The 12,749-nt window shown below is 41.6% G+C and overlaps 1 protein-coding gene across 1 annotated transcript in view; it reads right to left on the bottom strand.

The window, feature by feature from the left end:
* The window catches only part of LOC145355182 (IQ domain-containing protein E-like), a 38,581-nt gene that overhangs the window by 12,441 nt on the left and 13,391 nt on the right, over window positions 1-12,749 (bottom strand). The window contains exons 7-12 of the mRNA XM_080207095.1: window positions 10,579-10,677; window positions 8,484-8,580; window positions 7,647-7,802; window positions 5,097-5,120; window positions 1,739-1,852; window positions 336-466 (exon numbers count right to left, since the gene is read on the bottom strand). Coding sequence (XP_080063221.1) covers window positions 336-466; window positions 1,739-1,852; window positions 5,097-5,120; window positions 7,647-7,802; window positions 8,484-8,580; window positions 10,579-10,677 — 621 coding nt within the window. The remainder of the gene's footprint in view (window positions 1-335; window positions 467-1,738; window positions 1,853-5,096; window positions 5,121-7,646; window positions 7,803-8,483; window positions 8,581-10,578; window positions 10,678-12,749) is intronic.

The raw sequence follows: 12,749 nt of genomic DNA, 5'->3' as shown, positions 1-12,749 counted from the left end.
CCTGTGCCATATCCTTGACTGCCGTTGTATTCTGAGTGCTCATCTGAATATGTTTTAGGGGCTTCCAGTGCTGTCACAGGCAATACATTCCAGACACCCCCCACCTGCGCCCCCCCCCCCCCCCCCACCCACCAACTGCACCACAAGGCTAGGTGTGAGAAATACAAAGAAGATCAGACAGGTTCCTTTCCATGTGCCTGCACAACTATCTGAGTGGGGAAAATCTTTATTATAGAGACTGGTAACTGACAAAGCATCGCAACGTGAGTGCACAATACACAGAAACTGTTCTCCTGATAACATTACAGGCCTATTTTTGCAACTTGCGCTCTTACTTCTCTCTGAGATATTGCATTCGAGTTAGATGAGCCCTGAAGGAAGACTGGATGAAAGAGACAGCCTCATCCTTCTCACCCTCTGCCAGAAGTTGATTCTGAACATTGTAGCAGTGAGGAGCTCGTGGACTCTGGAATAAATTACAATATCTACATAAGAACACATGATAAATACACAACACTATTCACAATTATATATGATTTACAGCACAGAAACAGGCCATTTGGCTCCAGAGGTCTGTTTGCATTTATGCTCCACACAAATCTCCTCTCATTGTACTTCAAGTATCTGCATAACCTTCTACTCCCTTCTTCCTCGTGTACTTACTTACCTAGCTTTCCCTTAAATACAATTATGATTTTTGCCTCAACTACTCTTTGCAGCGACAAATTCCACATTCATGTTACTCTTTGGGTATATAAGTCTCCTGAATTCTCCATTGGATTTATTTACCGTATTCATGCTCACTAATTTTGGCCTTCCCCAAAGTAGAAACATCTTCACTATGTCTAATTTTAAGGCCAGGACCATCAAGTACGAAACGCATCCATTTTGTCCAAAAGTAGCACCTAATTCAATATGCAAGCCTTTTGCTTTATTAATAGCAATTTCAACTGAGTCGGAAGGTAGTGTGTTCAAGCCTGCTCAGGATTTGACCACAAAATGTAGGCTATGCTTCAGCTGAACAATGAGAATATGCTAAACTGTTTTGGTGGCACAGTGGTTAGCACTGCTGCGTCACAGCACCAGGGACCCAGGTTCAGTTCCCAGCCTGGGTCATTGTTTGTGTGGAGTCTGCATGGGTTTCCTCCGGGTGCTCCGGTTTCCTCTCATAGTCCAAAAGATGTGTTGTTTAGGTGCATTGGCCATGCTAAATTCTCCCTCAGTGTCCCCCAAAAAGGCGCTGGAATGTGGCTACTAGGGGATTTTCACAGTAACTTCATTGCAGTAAGTCTACTTGTGACACTAATAAATAAACTTAACTTGTCATCCTTCAGAAGAAACACTAAAAACTGATGCCATATGCTTGCTCAGGTGGACAAAAAAAATCCCATGTTTTGATCCAAGTACAAGTTCTCCTGATCAACACCATCAATAAGAAGTTATCTGGTCATTCACTACTGTGTGTAAAACATTCCTGTGCACAAATTGGCAGCTGTGTTTGTCTGTATAACTGCACTTCAAAAAGTAATCCCATTGGTTACAAAGTGTTTGTGAGATCGTGAGTTGAGACTACACACTCATTTCTCATTGGAACTTAGAAAATAGTATTAAGATTAGTTCCTTTAGATTTTATACTAATGGTAAGGTCTGCAACAATGAAGGCAGGAATATTCTTCTTATGTTACTAGATCCGATTAAGACAGTACGATTGTGAAAATTCTTGGAAGATGTTAACTACCTTGTTTTGCTGAGGGGAGGCAACAGACATTTTCTTCAGACTTGCAGGATGTGTGTCCTCCAGCTTCTTCCGTGCTAAATGCCCTCGTGCAGATGCTTGTATCACAGTAATTGCCTATAAGTGAAACCAGAAGGGTAGAATATTGATTTCAGCAAGATTCAGGTCCATTTTCAAGCAGAACCACACAGAACGTCCACTTTGGCTGGTTTTAATGGATAATCTGTTTCTTTGATCTTGGATATTGTGTTAATACAGGACATTCCACGAACATTTGGTTTTAAGCACTTGCACCATAGGTATAGCATATGTCAGCTGCAAGGTAAAGTTTTGTATCCTGATCTATTAATCCACTCACCCTTATACAATGTGAGTGGTTAAACATTTTGATGATGTAAGCTCCACATTCAGTTCCAAAACAATGGAAATTTACAAAAGGACAAGATTAAGCCATACTGCCCCTCAAGCCTGTCCCACCACATTATTGAATAATTAATTAAAGGGATGTGGGCTTTGCTGGCTAGGCCAGCATTTATTGTCCATTCCTAATTGCTCTTGGAAGTGCTGAAGGGCTGCCCTCTTGAACTGCTACTGTCCATCTTGTGTAGGTACACATACTGTGCTCTTAATGACCTCCAGGATTTTCATTCAGCAACAATAAAGAACCAGCGATATATTTTCAAGTCAAGATGGTGAATGGCTTGGAGGGAACTTCCAGATGGTGATGTTCCTATATATCTGCTGCCCTTGCCCTTCTAGATAGTAGTAATTGTGAATTTGGAAGGTGCTAAGGACCCTTGGTGATTTCCTGAAATATATCTTATAAATGGTGCATACTGCTGCCATTGTGCATTGGTGGTGGAGGGAGTGAATATTTGTGGATGGTGTGCCAATCAAACGGGCTTCTTTGTCCTGGGTAGTGTCAAGCTTCCTGAGTATTGTCTCATCCAGGCAAGTGGAGAGTATTCCTTCACACTCCTTACTTGTGTCTTGTAGATAGTGGACAGCTTTGGGGAATCAGGAAGTGAGTTACTTGCCACATGATTCTTAGCCTCTGGCCTGCTCATGTAGCCACAGTATTTATATGGTTGGTCCAGTTCAATTTCTGGTCAATGTAAGTCCCAGAAGGTGGATTCAATTTAATCATTCAATTCGATCATTGCTGATCTATATCTTAATTTCTGCAACCAATGTTTATGTCACCATGCTTGAGTAAATTAGTACTTCTGTTCACTTAAAGTTGGTTCTTGGAAGGTATTAGAAGACAAAGAGTAGAGGTGGAGGGGTGTTTTTACAAAATGGAAATCTGTAGCTAGTGGTGTTCCGCAGGGATTAACGCTGGAACCTCTGTTGTTTGTCATATATAAAACTGATCTGAAGGAAAATGTGGATGGTCTGATTAGTAAGTTTGTGGATGACACGAAGATTGGTGGAGTTGCTGATAGTACCAAGGATTGTCAGAGGATACAACAGGATTCAGATAGATTGGAGACTTGGGCACAGAAATGACAGATGGAGTTTAATCTGGACAAATGTGAGGTGATGCATTTTCGAGGATCAAATTTAGGTGTGAATTATATTGTAAATGGTAGAACCCTTAAGAACATAAACGTACAGAGGGATCTGGGTGTGCAGGTCCACAGTTCCTGAAAAGTAGCAACACAGGTGGCCAAGCTGATTAAGAAAGCATATGGCATGTTTGCCTTCATCAGCTGGGGCACTGAGTACAAGAGTTGGGGAAATCAATTATATCAAACCTTGGTTTGATGGCATTTGGAGCATTATATACAGTTCTAGTCACCACATTACCAGAAAAATGTGAAAGCTTTGGAGAAAGTGCAAAGAAGGTTCATCAGGATGTTGCCTGGTCTTGAGGGTGTTGACTATGAGGAGAAGTTGAATAAACTAGGGCTGTTTTCACTGGAAAACAGAGATTGAGGGGATATCTGATAGAGGTCTACAAAATTATGAGAGGCATAGATGGGTGGATAGTCAGAGGCTTTTTCTTAGGGTGGAAGTGACAGTTACAAGGAGCACAGGTTCAAGGTGAGGGGAGAAAAGTTTAAGGGAGATGTGCAGGGGGAAGTTTTTCGCAAAGAGAGTGTGGGTGCCTGGAATGCGGTGGTGATGGAAACAGGCACATTAGCAATATTTAGGAGGCATCTGGATGGGTATATGAATAGGGAGGGAATAGAAGGATATGAACCGAGTTAAGGGCAGAAGGTTTCTTTTAAGTTTAGTTGGGGCATCATGATCGACACAGGCCTGGAGGGCTGAAAGGTCTGTTCCTGTGCTGTACTTTTCTTTGTTCTTTGTAAAGGTATCTTTAAAACAACTACGCTAGAAGAATTCAAATGAGGTTAAACTAGCCTCGGGAGCAAATAAATTTGTCTTTTCCAGTTTAAGACCTGATGCCAATAGTTTTGGATGATTTTATACTAGGCTGTGCAATGACTCCTTGAAAAAAAATCATCATGTGATTTTGTCCATGCTACACGGGAATGATAAATCTTTCTGTGGACCAATTATTTTGTACTCTTTTTATCTAGAAAGTACTGTACAAAATTAAATATCCGACTTTAATTTTAGAATCACTCACTTTATTTAATTTTCTTGGTTTCCACAAAACTAACACCCATGACAGAGTAAAGGTTTTCCACTCTGGATCAGCTAAGGGTTGAAGGAGACCATGTGTTTGCATTGTCTACTCTTGAAAGGTTGGACGTTTGTCCATGGGACTTTAGAAGTACGAACAAGATGGATCTTACTGAAATAAACAATATCTTGAGGGAACTTGACATGGATGCCAAGAGGGTGATTCCCCCCCTTGATAGAGAGTCTAGGACTAGGGGTCATGGTTTAAAAATTAGAGGTCTCACATTTAAGACCGAGATGAGGATCATTTTTTTGCTCATTAGTCTGTGGAATTCTCTTCCACAGAGAGCAGAAGAGGCTGGGTCATTAAAGTGGCTTTACATCCTTGTACTGAGACTTTATTTTCCTGTAGGGAATGGATGGACTCCCCTTGGTGCCTCTTTGTAGATGCAAGGCTTAAATTAGGAGCTCAGCTGGGTACAGGATCAGACATATGTTCTACTGCTGTGCGATGCTGCACATTGTGACTCTGTCATGATACCTGATGTGACACATTGAGTTCAGAGTAGTGTAAGGGATTTAGTATCACTTGACATCTGTCACTTTCATTGATACTAAATACCTGAATTTTGTGTAAAAATTCTCAGACAAAGGGAGGTGGAGGGTTTGAAAGTTTTGAAGTTTTATTATCTTGCCACTTTGCCAAGTTACAAATTTTGACATTACTTAATATATTGTTCACTATTTCACATGGGGTCATACTTACCTCCTCCATGTATGCGTCTTCTTTCTACAAGGAAGAAAAGGGGGGAAAAAGGGCATAATTGAAACTTGCTTATAAAGTGGGCCAAACTGTTCTCAAAACTAGAAGCTTCCCAAAAACACTTCACCCATAACTATCACAATGTGCTGATGCCCTCATTGCAATAATAACCATCACTGTCAAATGTTAAACATCAAGATACAATTGTTCTAAGCTGTGAATGATGGAATCAGCAAGTAACGTAAAGCTGCCTTCTATTCAGAGATTCACAAGAATGAATCACGTCTATGCTTTGAGATTCTTAATTAAAAATACTGAGTAGATTTACTGTAAAGTTTCCAAATTCTGCACAAGTGAAAACATACTGCAGCTCCCTAATAAACCATTTGACAATTTGAAAAATCTCTACTAAGTCATCTCTCAGCCCTCTCTTTTCCAGAGGGACAAGCCCCAGCATATTCAGTCTTTCCTGATTGTTATAGCTTATCATTCCTGTAAAACACTGAGGAAAAGACTTTGCAATAGTGGCAGAAGTACCACTCAATTCAGCACAATTTGTTTTAATTTGATCTTCCTCTGTCATGAAAAATTATACTCAGAAAGTTATTAGTTATTTAATTGGACTATCAGAACTCAGGATTATGCTGTCATTCCCCCATACTGTCAGCTTGGCTCAATGGGTAGCATTTGTGCCTCTAAGTCAGAGGTTTGTGGCTCCAAGCTGAAGTTTTGAGCGTAAAACTTCAATGAAACTTTGGGGGAAGTGCTGCATTTCCAGAGGTCAGTTTTTCAGATGAGACATTAAACCACGGTTATATCTCTTCTCTCATATGGATGAAAAATATCTTATTCGAAGGAGAGAAGGCATGTTGGTTTCCTGGTCATCAGTGATCTCTCAATCAACATCACCATTGTTGGGAAACTATGGGTGGAATTTTACGAGATTTTTTAAAAATGCCCAGCTTCTCTGAAAATGGAAGAGTTCCAGATCCATTTTTTGGGTAAGTTTTCATGCCCAATCATATGCACTCTGTCTCTAAAAAGATGGACTGGTCAGTTTCTAGCCAGAAAGACTGTAGGTGGGGTTTAACTCACCAGACAGCCTGTAGAGAGAGGCATTGTGCATGTGCAGACTTTGATGCTGCACATGTGCATTATTAGTAGCAGGGATCTGACAGACAGACAGAGGGCTGTCAGACCCCTGCTACTGCAGGTAGCTTAAAGCAGAAACCCCCCTCCCACAATCGCGGAAGCCCACAGCCTGAGATGCAAGTCCTGCAGCTTCCCCACCACTCACAGATTGATCGTAGCCCCACTGTCCAGACCAATCGTGGATCCTCTCCTTCCCCCCAACTACTCACTGCCCTCCCTAACCAATCACATGTAGAGCAGCAGCAGGCCCTTCCTCCCTTACAGATCCCACACCCATTGGCCTGTTCCTCAGGCCCTAGCCCCATCAGCCCAAGGCGCTGCCACCCACAGACCTCAGCCCCAGGCACTGCCCAGGTGCCAGGTTGGCACAGCCAACTTAGCATTGTCCAAGGGCACCCCAACCTTGCACTCAGTCTCGCCAGGGCCTCAATGGCCTCCAGTTCCACTGGTGAGGCCAACATGACTGTTTCCCCACTAATGGGGAGCAGGCGTTTTCCTCACCAGAGCGGACCTCTCCTGGCAAGGCCATAAAGACAAGTGAGCCCAGATGATTGAGTGCCTTGTTCACTAAACATCTGCAAATCACTATTTTAATAAATTAATCAGCCTCTCACTCATTTCCGGCAAAAGGCTGACCACACCAGGATGTCATAAAATTGCGCCAGTCACGAAAACTGTAGCCAATCATTGCTTTATGTCCAATTTTATGACATTTTCCTGCTACAAAATGGGCATAAAGTGGCTGTAAAATTCTGTCCTATATCTTCATAAGTGCATTTTTCTTTTGAAATTGGGAATTGTTTGGACATTTGGACTTTTGTTCAAAAAGGTCATAAGTCCATCATTGGACTGGGAGCAGCAATGTCTTTTCAAGAAATCACCTGACCAGTACGGTACTTGAGAGGGAAGAGTTTGCTTGTCTGCGCTGCAATTATTTTAATTGATGGGGAGAAAAGAACTGCATTAAAGGCAAAGGCTAGTCATTTACTGGAAATTATGGGCGGAATTCTCCGGCCGTGCCGGTCAAAAAGCTGTAAATTCCCACCTGACTGTCAATGAGGTTTCACATTGTCCACAACCCGGCCACTAAAATTCCAATTTGTAGGCGGGATGGGAGAATTCTGGTCCACATGTCAGGAATGTCAGGTTTTGTACTTATGATTTTAATTCAGTTGGGGCTGAACTGAGAAAGTAAAACGTTGCCCAGCTCATCTTTTCCTTGCCTTGCCTGAAATAATGTGGTTAGTACAATCCAGCTACGAATCATTAGCTCAGTGAAACTTGTCCATCTTTGGAAATCTGAGAGACTGAGATCCGGTTATATTCTCCTTCATTTCATAGCTCTGTAGATGAGAGTTATCAGACCCCCCACCTCCTGCCTTGTCTGCGATCTGTTTATACCTGATTCCGATATTGGCGCCAGTGCTTTTGGATTGTTTTTGCTGCTTGTTCTTTGCCGCTCTCCTGTTTTTGCTGACTGTAACTCGCAGAATTAGCCTGGGTGGACCAATGATCCTTGGTCAAACTCACAATGGACTGATTGCTTGTGTTGCAGCCCTATGAAATGACAGTATTGTTAATTTCCACAGACTCATGGAGTCATTTTGTAAATTCAGTGACATACAAAGCCCAATGTGGCATGCATCTGTATTTATCTGTCTTTCGCAAGATCGCTTTGTTACAAAAAAATACTCGGCATTAGATCAAATTAAAAGCTTTAGAAAGTGTTGCATCAATTTTGAGAGGTCAGGCTGATGTGCCAACCATTACATAGCCAGTCAAACCCACTTTTGTCATTTTTCTCTCTCTTGTGCACATCAGGATTAATGATACTGAGATTTATGATAACATGTGCTATTAGCTGAGTTAGTCAGCAGGCATCTTCTACACTGCAAAGTTTCCTACATTACAGCAGTGACTATACTTTATAGTACATTGAAAATTGCATTATGCATTTTCTCCACTGGAGGTTACCATACACACATGCAACAGCAGACGGAATCTGTTAGGAAGAGATAAAGCATTTATGTTTAACAGCTTGTGAAATTCTAATTCTAAATGTTTCTGGCTGAATATAATAACAGTTTCTGTCCCAAGAACTTCACAAAGTTCAAAAGTACTTCATTGGCTGTAAAATATTTTGGAACATCTGCTGTCATGATAGATGTCATTAGAAATATACTTCCTATCACCATCATTCCATTCCCACTTAGCTAGAAACCCACTTTCCATTTTTACCTCAACAAGGTCATTGCGGTGCTGCTTCATTCTTTGATGAACTTCCAACTTTGCTTCCAATTGCTTTACATTTTCTGTCAGACAGCAGATTTCCCTCCTGCAGCACAGGACAGATCAAGTTTTCATTCCCATTGCAATAGGAGATTAAAATTGATTATTCGGTGATTACAATCCCAGGTTTAGTATAACTCTGGATACCATTCAGCTCACTCCTTTTTCTTGTTCAGAAAAGGCTCTTAGGCAAAACTGGTTTAATGATCTTTCTACAAGATGACTGTATTTGCACAGGCTTGCTGCATGGCTTTGCTCCAAGATATTTATGGAATAAGCTGGTTTTGGTCTCTGTGTTGACTAAATCTTGTTGTCCAATGCATGCACAGGTCCCCTTTCTTAGCGCTGAGACTGATTCAGCATTGTGCACATCACCTAGGGGAAGGCAATCACCTAGTGGTATTATCGCTAGACCATTAATCCAGAAACTCAGCTAATGTTCTGGGGACCTGGGTTTGAATCCTGTCATGATAGATGGTGGAATCTGAATTCAATAAAAAAAAATCTGGAATTAAGAATCTTTTGATAACCATGAAACCATTATCGATTGTCAGAAAAGCCTATCTGGTTCACCAATGTCCTTTAGGGAAGGAAATTTGCCATCCTTGTCTGGTCTGGCCTACATGTGACTCCAGAGCCACAGCAATGTAGTTGACTCTTAACTGCCTTTGAAATGGTCTAACAAGCCACTCAGGTCAAGGGCAAATGGGTTGGACAATAAATGCTAGCCAGCCAGCGACACCTATGTCTCACTAATGAAAAAAAGATTGCACTGGGTGGAATTGGAAATTGGACAATAATCTAATCCCATGGTATAGAACATAGAACAGTACAGCAAGGTACAGGCCCTCTGGCCCTCGATGTTGTGCCGAGCTATGTCCAAACCCAAGATCAAGCTATCCCACTCCCTATAATTCTGGTGTGCTCCACGTGCCTATCCAATAACCGCTTGAATGTTCTTAAAGTGTCCGACTCCACTATCACAGCAGGCAGTGCATTCCACACCCCAACCACTCTCTAACCCGAGGAAATAGTCTGTGCACATCCATTCTATCTATCCCCCTCATCATTTTATAAACCTCTATTAAGTCACCTGTCATCCTCCTCCGCTCCAAAGAGAAAAGCCCCAGCTCCCTAAACCTTTCCTCATAACACCTACCCTCCAAACCAGGCAGCATCCTGGTAAATCTCTCTCCAACACTTCCACATCCTTCTTATAGTGAGGTGACCAGAACTGAACACAATATTCCAAACGTGGTCTCACCAATGTCCGGTATAGTTGCAGCATAACCCCACGGCTCATAATCTCAAACCCTCTGCTAATAAACGCTAATGTATAAGCATGCTTAGAATGGGAGCTAGCCTTAAAGCAGATTGGGAGGAATAAGAGAGAACGATTGACTCATAGTATTGACTCATTCAAAAACAAATGAGGTTTCTTACAGAAAATAATATTTTGGGATAAGACTATAAGTAATTTGAATTCAGATGTCTGGAATGTGTCACATGTTTGGAAGGAACAGGACCAATGGTTCTCAAAGCTCTCCAACACTAAGCATTTCCTCACCTCATATCTTAGTCTTAGTAGACTAATAAATAGAGATTGGTTGTTGTAATTATTCCACAATCAGGATCTGAAGAGAGAAATTAAGAATATTTTTACGTAGTGAGTTACTTTGATCTGGAAATGCCTAAAAGGTTGGTAGTAGAGTAGAGTCAATAATAATTTTCAAAGGAAGTTGGATAAATACTTGAATGGAACATTTTTTGGGGTTATGAGAAGAAAACAAGGGAATTAGGCTAATTGGAGCCAACAGAGGCACAACGGACTTAATAGCCACCTGTGTTTTACGATTCTATGATAAAATGAACTCCATTATCATTGTACCATGAGGCTACCAGGATAGTGACAGGCTAGGTAGATTTATCATCTAACAATTCCTATGTTCCCAACAGGAGCTTCTGGTTGAATGTACTCAATTAATGGGAATTCATTAAAGGATATTCTAAATTAGAAAGATCCTGTTTAAAAGAGTGCACTTACCTGTATTCCTCTGGGGGTTTATCAGCTCGAATTGCCCTAAGTCTCTGCAGCTCTTTTTCCATATCTGACTTTTCTTGAATCAGTTGCTTCACTTCAGTGCTGCAGAGCAAATATATAGCTGGGAGTCAGTAGAAAGTACAAACACAGTAGGTCGGATTACACTGTCCTCACATCTTTTAAAAAGTATATTTTTATTGGAGTTTGTCCATTTTTACAAATAACACAATATATCATCAGAACTGGTACAGTACAGGATGATTATTTGTCCATATATAAGTGCAGAAAAAGACAGGAGGACACCAATATAGCTGGTTCAGCTTGTTCATTATACCCATTTTGATGGGAGAAAAGCGGATAAATCTAGGAAAACATGGCAAAATGGTGCGCACACTCACATGCAGCATGTTAAAGGCTGTACCACATAGCTTATGGAAAACCTTGCAGGAGCTAGTCAGATATTACGGAACCTATATATTTGAGATAGGGGCCCAATGCTTTTGGGAATGCATCCAATTTGGATTAAATGCTTTGGGATACATTCCATGATAATTCTATGCCAATTGTGAACTGAAGGAGATTCATCGTTAATCCAGGGGCAGAGGATATTCTTCCATGCTGCAAATGTTAGGATATTATTGAGCCTTTTTTTTCATTAATGTTGATTATCTTTTTATCTGGGAGCTCCAGAATTAAAAATAAAGGATTCCAAGGCTCTATCAAATATCTTCTCAAGCTACTTAAATATGCCAGACCAATAGGATTTAATTTTGACACAGGACCAAAAACGTGTGTAGTTTCCACCTCGGCAACTTTAGAATTAAGGTGCAGAGATGTCATTTAAGGATAAAGTCTCTGAGTTATTTGAAAAGAGAGCAGCTTGGGATATCAAATTGTTGACATAGTTGCTCAAAAGATAACAAAGAAGCACCAGTAAACATATCACCCAGCCTGCAAAGACCTCCATCGCTCTAGGTATCAAAACCACGGTCCATGAGGCCTGGCAGAAACTTGGATTGCCCTAGATGGGAAAGAATGGAAGTTAAATCAGATCTCCCTTCCAGCTCATGTACCATCCTCTATGCTCTCAGTGTTAATTATTGTAGGATTTTCACACTTGACAGGCACAGCCTTGAAGTCCTGAAGAAACAACAGGACCTTTAAAAAGTACATAGACTGGCTAGTTTCAATACTGAGCCAAATGGAGGAAGGATCCCCTCTAACTCACTCTCGTAAGAATCAAAGATGAGAGGCTAACTGATACATTTTAACATTCAACACCCTTAATGCCCTGCCCTCCCAACCTTTGAACTGGGAAGTTTGGCTAATTTGAAGCAAGGTTTCTTTTTGTTCCATATAAAAGAACTTTTGGACCTTAGCAGAAAGCAAGATCTGCATAATCCATAAAGGATATAACAACCTAGGCAGCACATTCATCTTAGTCAGTGCTATTCACCCCATCCACGATTTCAGCAAGGAGGACCAATGATGCAAGTCCCACTTGATAGACAGATTAAGAAGGGTGGGGGAGAGTTGTGTGGAGTTTGCCCCATACCTCTGTCTCTGAAAGAGAGGGGTAACAAAAATGCCCAGATAAGTAACCCCTGAAGGGAACCATCTCAAAGCGAAATAAGCAAAGGGGATGGAGTCTCTATCTAAGACTTCCCACAGACATAGCTTCAGACATCATAAAATTGATTTTATAGCATAAGGAGACTGAATTGACAAATAACATCGATAATAGCAGGAACAGAAGCATGAATACAAATAGCAACGTCATTTACTAGAGAGTGGTCTTGGGGTGGCGATTTTCTCAAAAAAAATCTAAGTAGCCAATGGGTGGGAAAACAGGAGATTTTCCTGCCCGATTTTGGGTGTACTCAGTGAGATGGATTTCCGGCACTCTGTGCTTCACAGAGTCCGCTGGTAAGGCAGGGAGGATGGCAGCCTAATCCTACTTAAAAGGCTGTCATCAGTGTGCTGAACGGACCACTGCACATGCGTCGATCTGACATTGCCTGCCACCTGATGTCAGCCCTGACCCCTCCCCACAACCATGGCCAGCCTGATCTTCCCCCATGGCCAGCCTGATGCCCCTGATACCCTCCCTCCCCCATGGACAGCCTTGGCTACCCACCTCATTCTCTCTCCCACCGATCCCATATGCCAAGTGC

The sequence above is a fragment of the Carcharhinus amblyrhynchos genome, chromosome 18, assembly GCF_965287045.1.
Source record: "Carcharhinus amblyrhynchos chromosome 18, sCarAmb.v2.hapA, whole genome shotgun sequence".
NCBI lineage: Eukaryota > Metazoa > Chordata > Chondrichthyes > Carcharhiniformes > Carcharhinidae > Carcharhinus > Carcharhinus amblyrhynchos.
The sequence above is the reverse complement of the archived record's forward strand: the minus strand, read 5'-3'. Positions and strand labels throughout refer to the sequence as shown.